Source organism: Mauremys mutica, chromosome 2 (assembly GCF_020497125.1).
Source record: "Mauremys mutica isolate MM-2020 ecotype Southern chromosome 2, ASM2049712v1, whole genome shotgun sequence".
Taxonomy (NCBI): domain Eukaryota; kingdom Metazoa; phylum Chordata; order Testudines; family Geoemydidae; genus Mauremys; species Mauremys mutica.
In genome coordinates this window covers 138,640,767-138,665,585 of record NC_059073.1, presented here as the reverse complement: position 1 = coordinate 138,665,585, position 24,819 = coordinate 138,640,767, and the positions used below count along the sequence as shown (strand labels likewise).

General features: G+C 43.9%; 1 protein-coding gene across 1 annotated transcript in view; it reads right to left on the bottom strand.

Moving 5' to 3' along the window:
• Positions 1–24,819, bottom strand: part of DOCK5 (dedicator of cytokinesis 5) — a 135,459-nt gene that overhangs the window by 77,666 nt on the left and 32,974 nt on the right. Inside the window, exons 3-6 of the mRNA XM_045004688.1 lie at positions 15,826–15,866; positions 12,236–12,291; positions 10,175–10,271; positions 1,199–1,347 (exon numbers count right to left, since the gene is read on the bottom strand). Coding sequence (XP_044860623.1) covers positions 1,199–1,347; positions 10,175–10,271; positions 12,236–12,291; positions 15,826–15,866 — 343 coding nt within the window. The remainder of the gene's footprint in view (positions 1–1,198; positions 1,348–10,174; positions 10,272–12,235; positions 12,292–15,825; positions 15,867–24,819) is intronic.

Sequence of the window (24,819 nt, the reverse complement as noted above, 5' to 3'; positions counted from 1 at the left end):
CTGATTCTGTGCTACCTTGGAATGTCATTCGTACCAGCGCACAGTGAATACAAAACACTGCCATTCTAATCGGGTCGTATTCTATGCCCGTTTGGTACCAGTGTAACTGACTGCACAAGACGCAAGGTGACAGAGAAGCAGGCCCTTAATCTCTAATTACATTTCAATAGTTCCCTTTTGGGACTGTAGCACAGTTAATTAAATATAGTGAGGTAAGATAGGGATGGGTGGGTGACAATATCAACATCAGAAGACACTAGCAGTGGGTCTGAGCTGCAGAGCTCAGCTCAGGATTCTGAGCTTTGTGCTCCCCAAAGATTAGGGGCATTTTGATTCAGATCTGCACTTGCCCACTGCGTGGGGCTGTTCTGACTCTGGGTTTCGTTTTGGGCCTCTCTCTCTCATACAGAAGGTAAATCACCAGATATCTGAGTGAGGACCTGGGCTGAGGAGGTTGAGTCTGAATTTGCAAACCCTCATCAGTTGGGGTTTGGCTTCACTAACCCCAAAACAGAGGATCCAGACTCCGTTTTATTGTTATTGTTTGTGGTATGGTACTACCTTCAGACCCTAACCAAGATCACAACCTCATTGTGCTAGGCATTGTAAATACACACACAAAGTAAGAGACAGCCCCTGCCCGGAAAAGCTTGCACGCTCAATAGACATGACAGATAAAAGGGGAAACAAACTTTCCAAAGTCACACACAAGAGGTCAGTGGCAGAGCCAGGAATGGAATTCAGGCTTCCCAATTCCCAGGATCCTATCCACTGCCTCTTATCCTAACCAAATACAGGCAGCACTAAAGTAACAGAACCAGTGAAGGGCCCAATCCTTCAGCCTTTACTTACACGAGACATTAATAAGGAGGTTAACAAAACAGCTAGTATAAATAAGAGTTGCTGGATTGGGTGCAAAATCTGAGCTATCTGCTAAATTTAGCAGATAAGAGGATTTTCTTGTAATACTTGGACTGAAACTCCAAGGAGTTAATGAAGTGCCAGTAAGTCTTTGCAATGCAATTATCATCTCAGGTGAGAAACCATGACTTTATTTTTAGAGATGCTGCCTCCATTGATAGCTGCTGTTGCTACCAGGTCAATACTGATTACACAAGCCAAGTGCCTGTCCAGGAATCCTAGTCTCAGACCATCGGCTGGGAGCTTGGTTCTATGTGAAACGCTGAGTGTGATTTACCTGTTGCCATAGTCAATTTTAGCAGTGACCTTCTTCTTGAGTTCTGCCAGCTCATCTTTGGGAAGGGTCCCAGAGAGTATCTGTGATCTCCACTCTATCAGGCAATAGGTCATTTGCTGTAAATGCCGAAATTGTGTCATCCTGTTGTCCTAAAGGGGAAAAAGGGATCACAATTTCAGGCTGGTTGTGTGCAGAAAACCACGAGCTCAAGAAGTCTTCCAAAAGGTGACTCAATAGAAGACTCTCTATAGTCTTCCAAAAGGTGACTCAATAGAAGACACAGCATCGGCAACTACATTTTAAAATCAGAACACTAACTGAATTGAGTCCCTGTGCTTCATTTCCATGGCAGTCTGCTCTTTTGGTCCTGTCTATAACCCCACTCCACTCCTACTCTCAAAAAATCCATCCAAAACGCAACGACAAACCCCTCCCAACAATTCCTGGGACACTGTGTTAGCATGGCACTCATGGCATTGCATTCGGAGACTCGGATTTGATAGCCCACAGACAGACTTTGGGCCCCTTGGAGAGGCTTGCCGAAGTGAAAGCATCACGGTGTGGGTGCAAGATCGGGGCCACAATTGCAAGCACTTTGGGACACCAACTGTCATTTACTGTAGGTCTGCACAGTGCTTAGCACAATGGGGTTTTGACTTCATCTATTCCTCTAGTGCCCCCACAATACAAATAAATATTAATAACTTGGTTATTTCCTATTTGCATTGTGGTAGCAGCTAGGAGTCCCGGTCATGGACCAGGACAAATATCATGCTAGGCACTGTATAAACAGAGCAAAAAGACCTTGCAATCAATGTAAGTTTCCCCCACAAGCTTCCCAAAAGCAGCAATTTGTTCTCTTGAGTTTCCTACAGTAGATACATTTTAATTTTTCATTAAAAACAGCATGTAAAATTCTAAAATACTGACTCAGCATGTTATTAAAACAAATGACTCTGTGAAGCTCTCCCACACCCAAATTAATTAATGAGACTATTTCACATGCCCCTTTTCTGGTTCCACCCCAGATTAAATTGGGCAGGCACTTGTGCTTCATAATATACACAACATGTTGCTCCTACAAGGGAGCCAGAGCCACAGGTGTAGATGTACTTAAAAAGGGGTGGAGAATTTTATGACCAGTTACAACATTTGTAGCAGCACTGAGTAGAATGAATAATTAAGTCTCATGCTTCTCAAACTGATTGCTCACAGGGCTCAGGAAGGAATTCTGCTCCCTCCTCCCCTCCCCAATATTGCACAATCAGCCAGATGCATTATGGCAAGTTCCTGATTTACACTAAGCATCAGGCACAGCTTGCTGTCCAAGGCAACATATCGGAAATTATAGACACTAGATCTAATTTACCAAGACAAAAACAGAAATGTTTCTTTAACAGGCTTACAGTGTTAGTCTGCTACACACCCACCCTGTTACCAGGGGCTGATCCTGCTGAGAAAGCGTTAAGTGGGTTCTTCTGGTTCACTGAATCAGGTGGTTCATTATACACATTGATATATGAGAGGTAGGAGTGGCTCCCTAGAAAAAGGGGATCTAGGGTGTGAGCTGAGCAGTCCTGAGGGAGGAACTCCAGGTGCAGTCATACCTGGTAAAAGGCTTGAGATGAACTTTGTTATGCTATTGTTAATGAGCCCCTGGAAAGGGGTGTGTGGACTTTGTTTTAGAGCAGCTTGGAAAAGGCACCTGTACCCTGTACCCATAAGATTTAAGATTGGTGTCATATCAAAGAGTACAGGAACGCAAACTTTAATGGTTAGTATTAAATACTGAACATAAAGGTATCAGGCCAAATTCAGAGCAGGTGTCAATAGCAGCTACTCTATAGACTGCTTACATCAAGTCTGCATTGTTTGATTTCTTCAGTCTCCAATTATTTCTTTAAAATACCTGTTGCCAGAGTTTAATAAACTCTAAAAGAGAACTAGATAAATTCATGGAGGTTAAGTCCATTAATGGCTATTAGCCAGGATGGGTAAGGAATGGTGTCCCTAGTCTCTGTCAGAGGGTGGAGTTGGATGGCAGGAGAGAGATCACTTGATCGTTACCTGTGAGGTTCACTCCCTCTGGGACACCTGGCATTGTCACTGTCGGTAGAAGGTCAGTATGGCCATTCTTATGTTCTAAACAAGGCCTACAACCCATCAAATGAGTAAGTACTTTCTAAATACACACTCTTTGCTTTCAATTATGTTACAATGTACCTTAGCACTTTTAATTATTCCATGCATAGCCACATGAAGGAAGACTGCAGAGCTCTGGATAACAAGGATTATGGTGGCAGACAGTCATTCCTAACCTTCTGCGCAATGAATTCATATAAACATTAACTCCCCCATGATAGAGAAAGCAACTGCACCATGTGATTTTGGAGAATACTTTTCAACTTTACATTCCTTAAATTATTCTAGACAGACTGCTCCCAAGTCTAACATAGTCAATGACTCCCCCAGGAGATGCACTAAAACATGCGCAAAGAGTTCTTGTCTGATGCCTCTTTGCTGAGCCATTGCCAAGATCAAACCACTCACTAGCAGACAATCAAAGCCCCAGATCCCGACACTTCTGAAATTCAGGTTGTTTGAAATTTAAACCTGGGCTGGAATTTTGCATAGGCCCTACCTTTTATAAAGAGCTAAACCAATACTCCAGATCCAAACACTACAAACTTTGGGGTCTTTGCTAATTAGATCCAAAACATGTGGCTTAAATCCATTGTACTAGGGGCACAATTTCCAAATATGGACAGTTTAAAATTGTGTCCCTATCACCAACCAGGGACATAAAATGGGCAGCTATATCTCTGATTGCCAACCTGATTATGAATGTATAATTAGAGTATCCTACTTAGGTATCAGTGTCTGAAATCTGGCCTTACTATGTGCAAAAAGCTCCAAATTAAAACAGTTTCAAAGACAGACACACATTCTTGTAATTAATACCATTAGTACTTAGCTATGCACAACTGTCCCTACACAGCATGAACTCCCCCCACCCCTTTTTTTAAAATAATTTCTCTACTCTGTCCCTCTCTGAAAGAAGAGGAAGGATATAAACTACTGTATTTGCTTTGTCTAAAACTGTTTTCTGTATTACTAACGTTAGCAGCATTGTTACACACAAATATTAAACCCAACTACAAGACAAAGGTTGTTGGTGGTGACCGGAGACCACATGTGAATACAGCAAGATGTTGCATTTTATTTATTTACAGGATTTACTATGGAGCTGATGAGTGTCTCACGAACATCTCTGAATACCGTCGATCAAGTGTCAGACTCTCACAGCTCCTAGCCCTGACCACACTGCACATAAATCATCTCCTCAGAGCAACCTGCACATGTTCCAGTTCAGGGCTACTGGGGGTGAAGGGGAGGAGTTCACAAAACCCCCATGATGTCAGGAAGCATTATTAATTCTATTACACAGATTGGGGCCCAAGGCAAGGAGAGATTAAGCAATTTGCACAAGGTCACATAGGAAGTCTGCGTCAGAGCCAAAAACGGAACCCATTTCAGTTCCTTATCTGGACAGCTATATTTACCTTGCATTTTTCCAATGTGTGTTTTCAACAAATATCAAAGACAGGGTGGATAATATAGGATTTCTCTATGCGGAAGACCCTCCGGAAGCTAATCTGGATGAACTCAAAAGGTACACATAAAAACACTTCTTCTAGATAAAATCCTGAGTGCCATTTCCCAATGCCCATGCAGAGAATATGTCTATTCGCACTCCAGTGCCAAAAAGAGCCATTTCTATATTGATATGTGCTCCAATATATCAGTACTTTGATGTACTTTGAGTAAACAGGTTGAAGAAAAGCAAGATCTTGCACTGATCTTAGCCCAGTTGACGTGATTGATGAGACGCTCTATGGGCTGTTGGCATGAAATACATCACGTACAAAGGCAACAGTTTAAAAAAACCTAACCCACCTAGAAGCAATGGAAACATATGCTTCTCACAAAAGGAATAAAAAGAGCCTGACCTTGCTCCCATTTAAGTCAATGGCAAACATTTCAATTTCAATGGTGGACAGACAGGAAGCGATACAATGTATGTACACCTACTAATGATCAAAGAATGCTAAAAGCTTGGGATGCAGGAGCTTACCACGCTAAATGCAATACAGGCAGTCCTCGGACTTACGACACAATTGGTTCCTGAAAATTGCATCTTAAGTCAAAAATGTCGTAACTCGAATTTCCCATAGGAACAATGTCGGATCGAGCGTTGTAAAGTCAAAACGTGACGACAATTTATAAACGTCATAAGTGCCGTTCGTCGTAACTCAAATATCGTAAAGTCGAGGACCTGTACAAACTATTTTTAAACCAGAACTTGAATTCTCTTCATGTGTCTCCTTTCCACAGCTTGTGGAATGATTGTGGTCCTTCGTTTTACTTACGAGCTAGGATAGAGCCTGCCAAACATTTTCTGTTACACTTGTTTTTCCACGTGGAAAAGAGGAGTTGATGTTGATGTTGTTGTTGTTGTTGTTGAAAAGAAGTCCATGGGAAATGTCTGTTTTTGACAACATTTCAGGTTTTCACAGAAAAGACAACCCCCTATCTGCAAAATCGGACAATTTCTGACCATCAGAAACTGAAAACAACTTTGTTTTTACCCAAAATGTTTTTAAAAAAATATTTTCTATGAAACCCTTTTGTCAAAATATTTTTGCACAGGAAAAAAAAAATTCCCCGCTAGCTCTAGGAGATGCCTAGATCTGCCCTGTTCTGTGCACCCTCAGTTGCCACTGAATTCAACCGAAGGAGAGGGTCCTCTGTACTTTTCAGGAGTTTTATTAGTTCTGTGTGTGCCCCAGAATTACACTTGCCATTTACAAACCGTGCCCTTGACTGAGGCAAGGATCTACAACGATATGACCGAGCGGAGCTTTGCTGTGCTAAATGCTGCCCAGTGTTTCACTCACCCTGTTACTCTGTTCCACAACCTTAAAAGAAACTAGATTTGCTACACTGACAACCAGTGCTTGCTAAATTTCCATGCGCCATGCAGAGGCTGGATTCATTTTTCAGGCTCAGTAGATGCTCTGCAATGGAGACTATGGTGCAGTTCTTGCTGTAATTTACAGAAATTACAGCAGTGAAATGATATGCTGCCAAAGAGAAAAATCCCCCTTCTTCTCCATTTCCCTTCTCTCTCCATCTTCCTCCTTCCTCCCTTTGAATTTTTTTATTCTGCAGGGAGGGGAAATAAATTTGCATCCATTACAAACCATGATGTTTTCTAAGTCTATTTTAAAAACGACGCTGACATAGTAAAGTCACATAAAAGAGGAAGTATTTCTGCTCTTAGGAAAAAACAGATTCTGAGGCTAGAACCTGAAAGGTTTTAAGGAAACAAGCCAGGAATAAAATGCTCGCTTTACACAGCAATTGCATCACATCTTGCCTCTCATTAAACTAAGAGGGTGGAAAAAATTCTTGTGGTTCTGTGGACCACAAACAAAATGCACTTATGGCTGGGTGAAATTTTTCAATAGGACAAACTTACTCTGGCTAAGAAAAATGTTTGGAGCTAATTTAAAACTATTCTCTCATCTTAATTACAGTCTCAGAGCACATACTGTGCAGCCTGAAGTAACCATTGACTGAAGAAAAATTAAGCTCCAGAATTTATAATCTGCCTTAAGACTCCACTTTGGAAGAAAGGGTAATTCATTCTCAACTCTGAATTGTTTTTCTTCGAGTCAGCATTTCAGCCTAACTCAGCAAAACGACCAACTTCACAAACAGCCTAGGTTTACCAACTTTTCAGAGGCAGCTTTGTGCAAAGGCTAAGGCACTGGACAGAGACTTGGGAGACAAAGAATCTGGTCCCAGCTCTGCCAATGACCTATTTACTGCATGATCTTGGATAAGTCACTTCCCCATTCTGGTACCTCTGGTTCCCCTCCCATCCTTTGCCTGACTTGTCTGGGTAGATTGTAAGCTCTTTAGGGATGGAGCTCTCTCTTACTCTCTGTGTGTACAGCTCATAGCCCAAAGGGGCCCCAATCTCGTCTGGAACTGCTAAATGCTACTGTAAAACAACCCAGATTTATCTATGGTGAAAATTAGAGATGTCATTATGTGGCACCCAATTGATCTATACAAATACTTAACATGTAGCCTTTATATAACATTTTTCATCTGGAGATCTCCAAGTGCTTTAAGGAGGAGGGGCAAGCATCATCATCCCATTTCTTAGGTGGGGAAACTGAGGCAGGAAGAGGGGGAAGTGATCCACATAATAAGTCAGCAGTGGAGCTAGGAAGAAAGTGCAGGTCTTTGGACCCCAGCCAATTGTCTTAGCTACAGTGTTCCAGCGGCTGTCGCCCTGCATTGCTTGGGAGCGCTGTCTTCGGCTGACCTTTCCCTCTCCCCCATTTCATCTACAGTAAGAGGAAGGAGACAGTTTGGAGTTGGGATCTTTTTGCAGAATGGTCTGTGCTCTCTGCCAGTTCTATCCAGGCTTAGGGCAAGGTATTGTGGCTCAGAGCAAGTGCCAGTCAATGGTGCTTAGACTTCAACAAATCTCGTGGAGCTCTGGTTATTTAATCTGTTAGTCAAAACAAGGAATAAATGGCATCCATGCAAGAGGGGCAATTTGAACTGAGAATGCAGGAAGGTCACATGCAATCCGAGGCATGTAGCACTCCAGAAACCATGCAGTGGGAGAATTGTACAAGTGATTTCTCTTGCAAAAAGACTACTCAGGACTCTTTAGCAGCTTACACCTGCTTCATGTTGAAACCCACATTTGAACCTTGTAAGGTGTGCAGGAAGGATCAAGTAGCAGTCTTAGTATTGCAATGGCACAATGCTTCCAGTTTCTCTACCCAACAGCGAGAAAATTCCCTTTCTTGAATGGCTTCAGATGTTGCGGAGAAGAGGATAAAGATGAAAGAGGATATGATTGTAAATAATGGATCGAGTTTATCCCTAGGGAAACACCATCGATTTCAGTGGAATTCCCCCAGGGATAACGCTGAGCCCATATGGTTCACTACCTCCTATTCATCTGCTTCCCCAGCAGACACAGAGCTAATATGCATCAGCACAAGATAACGTGATGGGATTAACTCGAGTTAACATTAGTGGAGATAGTGGCTGGCCCAGCATGAGGAGAAAAGAAACGACATCCCGTGCTAGCGGAGAAGCCTGTGTGTTGCTTCACATGAAAGTCAGGGACGGTTAGGTTGGCCTTGAGCATGGCCCTGTCAGGCAGGAAACAAAGATACAGGGTGCTTCTAAAGCAGCTAATCCTTCCACCAAAGATAAACCACCACCAAAAGTCAGTCTGATGAACAAATAAATATGTACTGGTCATTGCCTGGAAAGACTGTTTGCAGAGCACAGTAAGCACTGGATTGAGACTCAGTGAAAATATTTTATTATCTTGCCTTCAGGATACAGAAGACAGAAAGATCAAGGGGGCTAGGGAAAGTAAACAGAGCTGTCTGAGAAATAGAATATTATTAGTGAGATGGCTCTTCCTTCCACTGCACCTGGGAGTTTCTGAATCTAATTTCACCAACAATCTTGATGGCATATTTCCCCAGGGAGAGAAAGATCAGATCAGAGATTGTGCCCGTTCTGGAAAAGGCAACACCAGAAGTATTTATATTTTATAGGTATATATACTTTGTGCTTTTATATAAATACATACATATACTCCTCTCATGCACAGGGGCACTGGAACAATTTGTATAGTGAGGGTGCTGAGAGCCATTGAACCAAACTGTAAACCAAACTGTAAACCACTTCAAGCCAGGAGGTGCTGCCGCACCCCAAGCACCAGCACATATGCTCATGCACATAACACTTCACCGGCTTTCCAGAGATCTCAAAGCATTCTGCAAAGGTAGCTAAGAAATATTATCCCCATCTCTGAAGCCAAGCAAAGTTAAGCTATTTGCCAAAACATGCATAGAAAGCCAGTGGCAGAGTCAGTATTAGGCTTCAGGTCTTGACTCCTAGGCCTGTGCTCTGGCACTAAATCAGACAGACATTGTAGGCACTACAGGAACCCTTATTCACGTTGTGAAGAGTGACTCACACATGCAGTTCCAACCAGCTGACACAATGTTGATTATGGCTTGTCCTGGTCAACTCTGACCATGGTGCGCGCCTTGTCTTCTAATCAATTACTCAAGAGCAGTACCGTTTTGTAGAGTAGACAGAACCTTAGTCCTACAAGACCTAGCCTTTGCTCATCCACCTTTTAAACAGTAGTAAGTCACTACTACTTCTTCAGCTCCTTATTATAACAATGATACTGAGCGATTTTTAGGTATAAGGCAATCTACAAGTTCCAAATGCTTTGCAAATACCAAGTCTCAATATACCTGACTTAGTTCAATATTATGCTCATTTTACAGACTGAGCAATGGAAGCATAGGGAAATTATAGGCCATGATTCAACGCGTGCTTAACTCACTCATTAACTGAAGTCAATGGGGCTTATGCACATGCTGATGCGCTTTGCTGCATCAGTGACTCACTCAAGATCACACAATGAGTTAGGAGCACAACAGAGCCCAGAAATCCTGAATCACAGCCCCCTGCGTCTGGTCTAGCACTTACACCATTTTGCTTCTAATCACATCACTGTTTGCAGCTCTGGAAATCACACTAGCAAACATCAGATGGGAAGATCTACCAGTCAGTGGAAAATACATGTTAGAATAAAATGGGGCTGATTCCCAGAGCAAACAACCCTACAGGCAGAACTGAGCTCTGGGGCCCTGTTCGTAAAAAGCATATGTGCTAAAAATGAACATCAGCCGCTGGGTGCATGGGCACAAGATGGGGATATGCGAGGTCCTTTCAAAATCTTCTGCATACTTCTGTTTAAAAACTCTGTCCTGGGTGGAGTAGAGATCCTGACCTTTTCTCCCCTCTCCCTGGACCAGACACCAACAAAGGAAGAAAGCAAATACTCACCACATACAGCTTGTGCCAGATAACTGCCCACTCCCTCAGTGTGGAAGTGAGTTCTTGAACAAGGGGCAGTTCACTTGGAATCACTGTTTCATGTTGTCTGGAGAGAGGAAAAAACACAAGGAGACATGTAATGAAATTAAAAGGTGGCAGATTCAAAACGGAAAGGATCTCTCTCTTTTCATACAACATGTAAGATGACTGTGGAACTCACTGCCACAGGAAGTCAATGAGGCCAAGAACTTAAGATTCAAAACTGAATATCCAGAGACATCTTAGGTAATGATGACAAACATTTTGGAACAGATATGAAACCTCAAGTTTCAGGGTTTAAGCCAAGCTCTAGATATGAGAGATCCAGGAGACAGATGCATATAGGGGGCAGAGTAGCCTACACACCCACAAGGTTCTTACACCTGCCTTTGAGGCATTGGTACTGGCCATTGTCAGGGTATGTCTACACTACCTGCGGATCGGCGGGTAGCGATCGATCTATCAGAGATCAATTTATCGTATGTAGTGTAGACGCGATAAATCGATCCCCAATCGCTCTCTCGTCGACTGCTGAACTCCAGCAGTGCGAGAGGCGGCAGCAAAGTCGACGGAGGAGCCGTGGCTGTCGATCCAGCGCCACGAGGACGCGAAATAAGTAATTTTAATTGGATCTAAGATACGTCGAATTCAGCTACGCTATTCTCGTAGCTGAAGTTGCGTATCTTAGATCAATTCCCCTCCCCCAATGTAGACCAGGCCTCAGAGACAAGATGAACACTGACTCTGATCTAGTGTGGTAATTCCAACATTCCTATCTCAGACCAGAATGTCTGGTGACTGATGTGCAAATGTGTGTAAGATACCAAAATACCAAATACCTCCCAATACCCGAAAACAGAGGCCGTGTCTATACAGGAAGGTTTCTCTTGTTCAACGTTAACTGGTTTTTAAATCAGTTTAGTTAAACCAGTGCATACCTCTGTGTACACTCTTATTAGTAGCATCTACATCAGACTTGCACAGAAATAACGAAAGGTGTGATTTAAAAACAATGTTGTTATTTCTCGGCTTGGCAAAATTCAGTTTTAATGAACTGATTCTATTCTATATAGGTTCTTACATCATGCTCATCACCATCATACCTGAGCCCCTAACTTAAACAACCGCTAAGTCAGAACAGAATTGCAGCCAAAAGTGCAAGTGTAACACTGTGGGGAAAGTTTGCAGCAGTTTTTAAAAGTGCATTGGGGGGGGGGGGGTTCACACCACTGCAGAACTGCAGCTTTGAAAGGCATTTAAAATCTTAGAGATACATTTTAAAAGATAGCGGATATGTTTAATGATCACACTAAGAAGCTAAGACTTCTAAGTGGCTCTGGGGTTTTTCTCAATTATGAGTATTCTTTTCCCATTTTTAATGCAAATATGTTTCAAGGGTTTTTTTAAGTCTTAATTTTTTCTCCCCATGCATCTCCTCCAGAAATTTAATGCTGAATGGACGTGTCTACTCTATTCACAGCTTTCCACTTTGAGGGATCATTGCTTGCAGTGATTACTTGGCTATATGGATTAAAAAATTCCTTCTAACGTCACGTCCTATTGCAGCTGCCGCTGGGTCCCCCCATTCATACTGATCAGAGAATCAATTGTAAGAATTAGATTGGGGATCATTACCTAAGATGTTTTCCAGGACAGGAAAGAATTCTCACCCTTCTGATGGCCACTTGGCTGTGAGTTGTGTGTATGTTATGAACACAGCAGTCCCCAGACGAACCAAATGTAAGTTGACTAACCTGCTTTGCCATACACATGTCTAGCAGATTTCACTCTTATCTTTGCAAGTGGGATATTTTGCTTCGGTGCATGTGTCCAATTTGGGATGTACAACATTTGGGCAAAAACAGAAATTATTCTGATCCAAGAGTCTACATGGGGGTTATAGCACTTGCTATGCAAAAACACCGACTGCACGTATGACAAGCTGCACCTCCATTATGTAAGCTCTTTTATGAAATGGCATCCAATCACATCTGCTAACCACGTGACATCTCAAGATTGTCTCCAACCTACCCTCGGTCTTCCACAGTTGCCTCTTTTAAATGAATGTAAGTTTTGGGGAAAATGCCCTAAAAGAGAGAGAAAGGGAAATCATGTTGTAATATTTGATACATCATTCAGCAACAAGGAGGGGAAAAATAGAAGAATGTGATCAGCTGAGCTCCAGGGCACAAGTCAAATAAACTTTTCCAAAATTCAATATAATAAAAAACAACTCTAGTACAATATATGTTGAGATCAGTGCGTCTTCTTTTATGTTGGTATTATATCAGCTCTAATATAAACTTAATAAATCCCAGGAAAAACAAACTGGCAATAATAATAATACAGTACTGTGTACTTATAGACAATTTTATCTGTTGCTTTCAAACGGCTTTACAAAGATGGGTAAAATGGAGGGAGGGAGGGGTTAAGTCACTTGTTCAAGGTCACATAGCAACTCAGTGGCAGAAGCTGCAACAGAATTCCAGATTCTGGTGATGTCTCCCTTAAGGTAAATCCTTTTTGGTGTTATATATAGAAGGGAGAACCCCTTAGCATCAGCTCCCGTGACTGTTTTATATATAGATTAATAATAATGGAGTGTTTTCCCTGGTATAATAAAACAGATTAATAATAATATACACTTTGCACTTCTATAGCACCTTTCATTCCAGGATCTCAAAGTGCTTTACAAGCATTAATTAAGCCTCAGGACACTCTGGCCACGTAGGCATTATCCCCATTTTACAGATTGGAAAAACTGACACACCAAGAAGCTAAGGCCAAAAAGTTCAAGAGTATCAACTGATTTTTACGACCCTCAGTTTTTGGCTGCCCAAACTCAAAAGCTCACAGCTCCTGCTGACTTCCATGAGATCTGAGGGTGCTCAGTACTTCTGTAGAAAAGCCCCTTAGAAGTCTCGAACTGGACACCCAAAAGCAGAAGCTCCCAAAATTAGCAGAGACTTTTAAAAACTCTGCCGAGGTGGGCTGCTCATGGTCATGTAGTGAGCCTGCAGCCAAGCTGGGAACAGAACCTAGGAATCCTGCCTTCCTTTTCTGTGCTCTAGCCCTGCCTTTGCAGGCCTTAAATAAAGAAAATATAGAACCTAGAGGGCTAAATGATGACTGAAGGGTGTTTCCCATTTATGAGATATTAACTGTATGCTAAGCTAAATTGCGTACGTCTAAACTGCACGCAAATGTGTGATTGTAGCCTGAGTAGGCATATCTGTGTTAGCTTTAATCTAGATAGCACGGGTTACAATAGTAGGGTAGACCTGGAGGCATTGATAAACAGTGCCTAAAGTTACCACTGTTCTCATAAGCTAAGAGAAATCAGAAGAGGATCAAATGGCACAGAACAGGATTCCGTAGCCAGAGGCTCCACTAAATTCCACTAAAAACATAATAAATGAATCTACATTCCAGTGATGTTTCACTGTGTGATTAAGGGCTTGTCTACACTAGCACTTTACAGTGCTGAAACTTTCTAGCTCAGGGGTGTGAAAAAACACTCCCCCCAACCCCTGAGTGCAGCAAGTTTTAGCGCTGTAAAGCGCCAGTGTAGACAGTGCACCAGCGCTGGGAGCTACACCCCTCGTGGAGATGGGTTTTTTAGAGCACTGTGCCACAACCACACAAGCAACGTTAAAGCGCTTTAATGTTGCCAGTGTAGACTAGCCCTAAGTCAACACCAAGGAAATGAGAGTCCAGTTAACCACCACCCTAAACGTGGCATCCGGTTACAGAATCAACATATAAAAACCCCACTGTGGACATGATGGGAGTTTGCTAACAAAGCCCATTTAAAGACAATAAAGCCAACTGTAAGAGTCAATTGCACACGCTTTTTCTTACATGGGGATGTTTCAGTGAGAGAAAGTTAACTCCATGTTGCAGAGCCTTGGGTTTTTATCATGAGTCTCACGACATTTGATGATTTCCTTAAAGCCCCAGCTGTAGGAAGAGATTGCCTGAGAATCCTAACTTTTTTTTTTTATTAAGTTTCTAGCCCTTGTGGTTGTGAAGAAAAGCGTGAAAATGTGAAGCAAGTGCACCCTAAAGACTCACAAACCAGAAGGCAAAGAAAAAGAACCACTTTTTTTTTTAATTCACGATTTTTAAGCCGATCCCATGTTTTTCTGTATGCTTGATGCTGGCACTACTGCTAATTTCATCATAATGCAACTGGGGCCAGAGCTCTGAGGTGGCACTGAGCTTTTTCTCTCTGCGATACTTAGCTCGCTGCCTTTTGCTCCCATAATCGGTCTAACTGATCACCAGATGTGGGGTCCAGAAGGAATATTCCCCCAAATTGACAGTGACCGGGGGGGTAGTGGGGAGGAGTTAACGTTCTTCTGCAGCGTGTGAATGCAGGTCACTTGCCAGGATATCTGGGTCTATCTAACTTAATTATTCCCCTGCCATTGCATGGGCCTCCGGCACTGATGCACCTCGGTCCTCCTATTCTCTGCCTGTGGCACATAACAGCCTCGTCTCCTGTAGGTTGTCATCCTTTGGTCTCATTTCAGTTTTACTGGGTTTAGCTTGCAGGTGCCAGATGGTGTGGCTAACCTCTGATAGACCTGCTGGTCCCTTCTGGCCTTAAACTCTATGATTCTACATAATCATGGCATATATTCGGCATAGGCTTCATCCTGCTAGCTGCTGACCATTCCCACCTCCACTGGGCCTCTCTCTCTCTGGACAATAAATACCAAATGTTCCACAGGAACTGGATTTTTTTAAACAAGCTTTCATGAAGCATATAAAATGAAAACTGCAGCTGAATTTTTGATTTTTGATTTTGATTTGCTTCTTCAATTTGCAGCCCAACCAAATTTTATCTTCACGCCAAATAACAAGGCCTGGTAATAAATGACATCTAAATTTCAATTAAAATAGTGCTTTCACATTGTCTTCCCCAGAAAACTCAAGTCGAAAGGAAAAGCAGAGCAGTTTAAAAGCGTTTCAGATATGCTGATGAATGGCTGTCAAAAGATAAATAGAATCCAGAAGCAATTTGCTTTGGCTCCAGTCTTTTTTTCCCTTCCAACTGCAGAGGAGTTTGTTCCTGAAAGGTGTGAGGATTTGCAACACTGGCTGAAGTCAGTGGGAGTGGGGGGGCTGCTCACCACTTTGCAAAATGAAGCCCAGGATGGGCTTTCAGCATCAGAGGCCCTCTCCCACCATGGTAACCAAATACAAAGGTCACCTTGACCTAGGGTGACCAGACAGCAAGTGTGAAAAATCGGGACAAGGGGTGAGGGGTAACAGGAGCGTATATAAGAAAAAGACCCAAAAATCAGGACTGTCCCTATAAAATCAGGACATCTGGTCACCCTACCTTGACCAGATCTCCAGGGAGCTTCCTAATAGGAAAGAGTTCTCTCCCCCCAGACCATGATGCAACTGTGGAACTATGCGCTACGTGGCTGAGGGTGGAGTAGTCTGGTGTCACCACCCTCAGAATTCGGGGATCTGCACTTAGATGTATCCACTAGCCTATCATCCATATATCAAATGACCACAGGAATACAGGGCATTACAATGCTGGATAGGGTCTGGCAAAATGTAACACATAAAAATAACTATTATTGAAAAATATAATGTTGTACCTTTTTCGATTTATTCCTGAGGGTGTATCCTCTGTACCAACCTGCCAAGAAACAACAGAAATACCATGACTCTTCACATACAGGAATTAAACATGCAAAGCTATTAGCAACACATGTTGTTCTTACCACATATAATTCACGAGCCAAATTCTACTGGCTTTGCTCACTTCAGATGTCCCATTGAAGCCAGTGGTACCACCAGTGAGAACAAGGTCAGTGGGAATGGGCCTTAAAATAAGGCTGAACTTGAAAGAAGAGTGGCTTTTCCTACTATGAAATGACACAGTGGGCCTGCTCCTTTAGCTGGAACTGTGCTTCAGCAGTTGCAGTACTTATTATTTCTATTATGGTAGCACGTAGCTCCCCAACTGAGATTGGGGCCCCTTTGTGCTAGGGGCTGTACATAAATGTAGCAAAAAGGATTCCTTGCCCCACAGAGCTGACAATCTAAAGAGACAAGATAGACAAAGGGAAAGAGAACACAAGTATTATTATGCCCATTTTATAGATGGGGAACAGGCACAGAAAGATAAAATGACATCTCCAAGGTCACATAGGAAGTTTGTGGCAGAGCTGGGAATTGAATCTTTTGACGCCACGGCCTTAACCCTAACACCACCCTTCTTCTCACATGGGTGTTAACCCAATTCTCTGTGTAGATGATGCTTGAGTCTTATGTTTACACATTCCTTTCCCTGCTGCCCAGCAACCAATGTGAAATCCTTCTGTGAAGGAAGACTGAAAGAGAAATGAGTAAAGGGTCTTCACTTTTAGGAGAGAAGGGAAAAAAACACCAACAAATTATTTGCCCTAGATAGAGATATTATTCCTATTTACTGCCTTTGTGACAAGCTCCAGGGAAGTATCAGTTACAGAGTAATAGCTGTGGCTCTTGCAGACCAGAAGTCTGTCACTTTTAGAAGAACATTTCTTCCCTCTTTAGAACTTGGAGTTCAGTCAACATTTTAATTTCAAGGTGACTGGAAGGCAAGTGTATGAATGAATGAGTGTATTTTGTCCTGCTGCTCTCAAGTGAGCCTTACTTAGCAAGTGGGAAATTTAAATCACTGCAGAGGAAGGACAGTCTTGTGATTAAGATATTGGCCTGAGACTCAGGAAATCTGCGATCTACTCCCAGCTCTAACACAGATGTCTTGGGCAAACCATTTCACACTGTGTGCCTGTTCCCCAAATGGAAAGACTAGTACTTTCTGTTTCCCACCCTTTGTCTTGTCCATTTATGGCGATTGCCAGAAGCTAATGTAATAAAAATCACAACAACAGTGTCCTTTCAACTACAGAACCGGGTTTATTTTAAACATTGACCTGCAAACATTGTCTCCAGCTTCACATTTCTGCAATATGATGGGCAAATTTGCCTTTTTTCATAATGCTACTTTACCCCTAAAATAACTAGTCCAAAGGTCAAAAGATTCTGCTTCCTCAGCTCTCATCTTTACTAACTTCCTAGCACACAGCTCTTCGGCATTTTGTTTTGTTTTGGTTGTTGCTTGCATTGACATTTAAAAGTTACACACAAATGTTGCTATTGTTTCTTAGGGGAGCTGGAGTGGTATTTATTATCTACAGGGCATGAGTAGTGCTCAGAGACATCAGGGCAGACAAAGTCATTGCCCCATGGAGCTTACACTCCGATATACGTACAGATAACCCAGCCAGCAAAGAGCTCAACAAGAGGGCGGGGGATTAGTAGGTGACAAAACAAAGGGAAGAGGGTCGAAAAGCATTTGTAGAAGTATTTTTATACTTGGCAGAGATAGGTCTCGGCCAAAATCCTGGATATGCTCACCCTGCTCCCACACCCAAACTTTAGAGAAGTCCAGATTTTGCAAATCTAGCCCATTTCTCTAGTAATTGTAAAATCAGTCAAGTTCGGTTACAAAATCCTCTGTATTCCAGAAGCTCTGGGAGTGTGGGGCAAGGTACCAAGCCTTCCACTGGATAAAAATAGGATTAGACATTAAACATGGTCCAATGGATAAAGTACTGGACTGGGAATGAGGAGATTTAGATTCTATTCTTAGCTTCATCAATAATTAACTGAACAGCCTAGTGGGAGCTATTTATGGCCTGAGCCAAAGCCCAGTGAACTCAATGAGACTCTTTCCAGCAACTCCGGTTTGCTCTGGCTCAAATCCTTAACCCCTCCATGTCTCAGTTTCCCCATCTGTACAATGAACTTAGTGATATTAAGCCACCTTCTAAAGCACTTTGAAATCATGGCACGAAAGGGCTGTGTTACATATAATTATTACATAAAGCGATATTCCAGCACTTCTTCATGCTCTCCACTCATCCTTGGAACCAATGCACCCTCTGATCTTTTCAGAATTCTGTTCTAACTTTCAGTAACATTACTCAAAAGACCAGGTGGGTGAGGTAATACCTTATTGGACCAACTTCTGCTGGTGAGAGCGCCAAGCTTTTGAGCCACACAGAGCTCTTCTTCGGGCCTGGGAAAGGAACTCCCAGCATCACAGCAAAATGCCAGGTGTCTGTAGGGCCGGTGCAAGGAAGTTTTGCACCCTAGGCGAAACCTCCACCTTGAGCCACCCCCCACCCAGCTAACCCCACTCCCCCACGGCAGCTAACCCACCCCCCACCTGGGGAGCCCACCCCCACCCCTCCCCGCAGCTGCTACCCCCCCCTCTGCAGCTAACCCCACCCGGAAAGACCCCCCCCTCCGCGGCAGCTAACCCCACCCAGGGAGCCCGCCTCCACGGCAGCTAACCCCGGCTGGGGAGACTCCCCCCCCCCCCCCCGCGGAACCTAACCCCACCTGGGGAGCCCCCCGCCCTGCGGCAGCTAACACCACCCCCTCCGCGGCAGCTAACCCCGCCTGGGGAACCCGCCCCAGCTCACCTCGGCTCCGCCTCCTCCGCTGAGCACGCCAGCGCCACTCTAAGTCTCCTCCCCTCCCAGGCTTGCGGCACCGATTGGAGGAGACTTAGAGCGGGGGCTGTGTGCTCAGTGGAGGAGGCAGAGTGGAGGTGATCTGGGGCCGGGAGCGGTTCCCCTGTGCGCCCCCCCCCCCCGTTACTGCGGGCGGCCCTCCCCCCCGCGCCCCAGCTCACCTCCACTCCACCTCCTCGCCTGAGCGGGCTTTTAGGCACCCTCAACCACTAGGCACCCTAGGCGGCCGCCTAGTTTGCCTAACTGGTTGAACCGGCCCCGGGTGTCTCTAATATCCTGGGATCAACATGGCTACGATGACACTGCATAAAATAACTTTATTCATCATTTGCAGTGAACAAGTGCTCGTGGCAATGGTCATTTTAGCTGTTTGATTCTTTTCTGTTTTTTTCAAATACAAGTCTAGAAGCTTCAGATAAATGGTAGAGTAGTTAAGTGTTTCCCTCAAGTTTATTCCATTTGCAAGGATAACAGTGGATAAATTTTAGGATGAAAAGGAGGATTTTCATGCCAGAACTAAAGGGAAAGGAGAGAACATCAGTCTCTCTTTCTCTCTCACACACACACACTTTCTCTGCCCAGACATTTGTTATTCATTTGGATAGTTGTATTTGACTAAGATAAAAATACTTTCATATAGAAAGAGTGCCTTTTCTCCCGAAAGCTGATAAAGGACCCTATAATAAAATGAGATATATTGGACTCATGTCATCCACCACTGAAATGCAGCCACCCCTGGGGTGCGATAGGGCAGCTGTTACATGGTATTGGTGTGTGCTATTTAACAGTTTATGACAGAAGCTGAAAAGGATACGGGCATCCCTGTTGAAAATACCACAGGAAAATGTAAGGAGGTAGAATGTTGAAATTTGCAGGATACAGGGGTTAACTTACAAAAAGTGCCATGAGATTTTTTTTTTTAACCTCTCATCTAAACGTTTATTTTTGTAAGTTTAGGTTTATTTGTGTAAGAGTAGCACTTAAGAGATCCTAAACAGGACTGGAACTCAGTTGTGCTATACATATATCAACATTGCCCCAAAGAGCTTACAAACTACACAAGCGAAGCAGACAAAGTGCTGGGGGTGGGGAGGGGGGGAAGAGGCAGAAATGTATTACTGTGCCCATTTTGCAGATGGGGAACTGAAGCTCACAGTGTAAGTGGCTCACCCAAGGTTACACAGAGACACTGGGACAGAGTTGGGAATAGAACCCAGACCTCCTCAGTCCCTGTTCACTTCCTTATCCACAAGACCATCCTTTCTTTTCACTACAGTGCACCACACTGTGAGCCACTGCACTGCAGTGAGAAGGGGATTCCTTCATTCATCTGTGCAATCAAAAAGTCTGAGACAGAAGCAGACAGTGCAATATAATTTGCACCTGTATGAGGCTTCCTTGGCCAGCTCTCCAAAGCTGAGCGCTCTTTCCCCTTCCATCCCTGTTTTTGCCGTTTTCTACAGCTGGTAAAAGTTACGGGCTAGAAAAAGAGATTCCAAACAGGACTGGAATTTGCACCCCCTTAGGACAGATTCCCAGAGCTAAAGTGAAATCTCACTCTGAGGAAGTCTGCAAAAGTTCTACAGGCACAGTTCACCCAGGGGGCAGCGTTAGGATGCACATGCAAAGCGGTGTCTTTTTATTGCTATTTGGTGGATTATTCAGTGTAAAGCACATTTCCCCAATTACAAACAGCTACCAGCCAACATTTGGCAAACAACAGGCTGGGTTTCGCCTGGTCTTGTTATCGGGGGAGCAGGTTGTTCAACAAAAAGAGCACGCACACTTGTGCAGCCAGATCACCCAGATGGAACAATGAAGAAAAATCTTATTTCACGATTTACAATGGAGTGCCAAATCCGAGACCCCCAGACTGTCTAAGCAGCACATTTCAAAAATGGCAGCACGTGTGTTTCCTTTAAAAGGGAGGAAAATTCTAAGGAGACTGGCTCTGACCAGATGTTTCATGTTTAATGAATAAACCATCCTGTGCTAAGTCCTGCTTACAGGCAGAGCAAGGCACGACAGAAGGTCTTTAAGATTCATCTCAGCGTAGGCAACGAAACAACCTCTGTCAATGATTTAGACCTCATTCATGCAGAGGATCTGCCCTGACTGCAGCCAATTGTGTAGCTTCACCAGGGCAAACCTCTAGTGTAGATGACCCAAGGTGCTATAAGCCAGAGTTTGCATTATTTCAGTTTCAATAAATAGTGTCCTGCCTACATAAGCGGATTGTGTAACCCACTGGTAACGGTGCATTGCAGGTTACCCTCTGTGCTGATCCAGTCCGCTACAGCTCCTGCCTAGACAGTCTGGGCCACTTATGAGCTGCTACAGCTCGAGCTACCATACATTCAGCTCTCGAGATCCCTGGTTCAAATCCCAGTATATCTGCCAAGATAGCGACCATCACTTTTGCACTGGTGTGCTACCCTGGTGCTTGTGACTGGACAAAACCCCCACCGTGGACAAGGCCACAACCTAGCCCAGCAATCTGAGACGGTATTACTCTGACCTTCCAGCTGGACTCTACCACTGTAGGAAAAGGGAACCCTTCACAATAACCCAGACCTGCTCACTAGGGCCATAATTGGGACTTCTAAATCGTTATTTCATACACCCATTTAGTAAAGGGGAAAAGGACACAAACCACAAAGTTGGACTATAAGGACCTCATCTAAAGGTCAGTGATGTCAACAGGGGACTTTCCATCAACTCCAATGGACTTTGGCTCCTGGATTCAGCGTTTCCAAGGCCAGAAGGGATTGCTGTGATCATCTGCCTGACCTCCTGCGTAGGACAGGCCACAGAACTTCCTCACAACCACTCCTAGACCATTTATTTAGAAAAGCATCCAATCTGGATTTTAAAAATAATGCAGAATCCACCATGACTCTTGGTACATTGTTGCAAAGAAAGACACCCATCCAGAATAGCTGATAGCCTGAGGAAACCACATAGGACTCTGCCTAATTCAGAGCAGGGAGTTAAACCAGGCTTTCCTGCATCCCAGGTAAGTGCCCAAACCACCGAGCTATTCTGGGGTCCTACATGCAGATCCTAAAGGCACGAATGGCACTAAACAAGTGGAGGTAGGCCAGGGATTTTGCTTTACCATCCAGAGAGGGGCTGGGATTAGCTTGGGTTTATGCCAACTTCCAGGGGAGTCCTACCTACAATTTAACACTGCCCTCTCGCACAGGAAAACGCCAAGGGAGGGAAATCACACTATAACTACTCTCTCTACCTTAGACAGGCCTGCGGACAGAAATTCCAGGCCCCAGAGCCAGGGCCATCCCTGGTGAGGGCGAGGCCCAGGGCAGAAGTGATGAATCCGTCACTTCAGGGACAGCCCATGCCGGCCCCGGGACCCCCCAAAGCACGAGGCTCGGAGCAGTCTCACGCTCCTAGGCGCCTTGCGTCCCACCTGGGCGATTTAATAGGGCCTGGGCTCCCAGCTGCTGCCACTACCAAAGCACCCTGGCCCCTGGGCAATTGCCCCCTTCCCCACCCCCGCATCGGTGGGCCTGACCTTAGGTTTTACCTATCACTCTATTACCCTGACCTTCCTTTAGAGTCAATTGTCCCTTGAGGCAATTCCCAGTGCAGGGAATTTTACAGGGAATTGGTATCTCCCAGTTAGAGAATCTGGCCCATTTATAAGTCTCCATCCTCTTTTTTTTTTTAATTACTGGCAATGACTTGTCTTTTATGGGTGAAATTCACCCCAAGGCAGACATCCCTCACAAGGCCTTAAACACCATATAGCCTTCTCGAGCAGAGTTTAATAAGTAGGGCCTTATTGTATAGGCCCTCTGCACAGGGCGAATAGCACCTAGGCCTTCTGGTCTTAGATAATCACCCTCTAGTTCATTTCATAGCTCCCTGTCTTTTCATGGGCCTCCTCCAATCTAGACTCGCTTAGCTCTGTCAGTGTTATGACTTGGGAGCTCTCCCACCAGCTGAGATTAAGATAACATTTGTTGTTATACAAAGAAGCCAAGTGCAGGCTTCAACCTTTCTGTCTTGCAGCTGAGGAACAAACTGTGCATTTCAGCTCTTTCTGACGGAGCGGAGCCTGACGCACAGAGAATACAAAGAGCTCTCAAGCTCCGGTTGCCCAATACACCGAGACTCCTTCACTGCATACGGAGGAGGACAGAATACAGCCCTGCTCCAATCGCCTAAACTAGGAGTGGGGGAACCAACTTTAGGAGTAAATATGAGGCATGTTTCTAGATGTGAGGAGGAGGAGAAAGACATCTGCAGGTAAAATTGCCTTCTGTACGTCCTGGTAACTCAGTATAAGTCCTTAGCAGGGCTGGCTGGAAAACAAGAATTCCATTTCATGAAAAATGCCAGGGTTTCAACATTTGTTTCCATTCCGAAGCAGAGCAAAACGAAGATATTTTTCAAAAAAAAATTGTGCATGCAAAAAAACAAAAACAAAAACCAGGATCCAGGGACTCGAACTTGAGTCTCCCAAATCCCTGGTGAATGCCATAACCAGCAGCCTGCAGAGGCTGTCTCTACCTCTCTCTCAATCTCTTGTTTTGGAGCTGTTCCACTTTGTATAAATAATTAAATATTCATTGGGCCAGAAAAAGAAACTGACTCTAGTCTAGGGGTAGGGCCCTCAACTGGGATGTGGGAAAGCCAGGTTCATGTCACTCCTCTGTATGATTCAGAGCAACCCCTCACATGGAAACTGGAGGTGTAACTAATATGCCCCAGAGAAAAAACTTTACAGATCAGAGCTTCCTTTCTGGGGAAGCCATCAACCTAGTAAAATAGAACTTGAGACTTGTGCACCTATATAGAGTTGGTGATTTTCAGACCAAAAAAAAAAAAGAAAAAGAAAAAAAGCCTTTGTTAAGCTGTAATTCAGCTTGTACAGACGCAGCATTAACACAGGAGGAATAAAGACATTTCTTTCAGGAACACTGTTGTTCTCAAAAGAACAACCCACACACATATCTGGAAACCAGGACACACAAAGCTGAGGTCACGAGAGAAAGGAAACACAGACCTGCAAGAGTGTCCACAGCAAAAGAAAAAAAGAAAATTTGGAGTTTCTATAGTGAAACCTTTTTTTTTGTTGGGGGGGGGGAGCTGAAGGCAGGAGGAGGTACCCACATCTGTAAGAGAATTCCCCAAGGAGCCACCTGCACCCCTCTTTTTGGGGGGGAACCTTTATAATTCACAAATGCCTAGCCTGATTTCCCTCCATCTTTCCAATAAAATTATTACTTGTGTTCCCGTAGCACCTAGCAGCACCAGTCCTGGATCAGGATCCCATTGTGCAAGGCACTGTACAAACGCAGACTAAAAAGGCCTATCGCAAAGAATTTGCAATCCACTCTCAGTTTAAATTCCTAATCGCGCAGTTTCAGGCAGATGGCAAACAACATGAGGACTAATTTACTCTACTGTTAACAGCTGGCTAAGGAGGAAACTGAACAACCATGTAAAAATGCTATTTTTTGTAAGTTCAGGATACACCCAGCTTCACAAAAAAAGACTGTTTTTAGCTTTAAGCCTCTCTCCTCTTTGCAAAATCGGCTCGTATGTTGGCTTTACTGTTTATTAAACTCTTTCTTACAAACACACTCCTCCATTACCACACACATCACTGTAAACATACCCATCAGCAGTATAATCTGCTTTGACATGTACGATCAGGCTGGCTGGCTGGCTCCAGTGTCAAGGTCAAAGAGAAGTGGAAGGAGACCAATTCACTAACAGCAAATTGCTAAGTAAGCAACTTGCTCTGCTCAATGGAGATACCAAAGTGGGGGGAGTTGTACATGTTCCCCCCCTCCAATAGACGCAGTTTGCGGAAGTCTGATGACAATTTATATTCACGAAAGACCTTTTGGCTTTTGGAGAGAACAGAGATATCATGAAATGGAGATATGGGTAGTGTACTCTTCACAGGATATAGCTGGCTCTATTCTGGTCCCAGCAGAGAAATATTAGACAGTCCAGTTTAACAGCTAAGTATTATAAGATCTAAGTATTAATTTTCATTTGCACCGTTTTTTAAAGCAGTTTTAA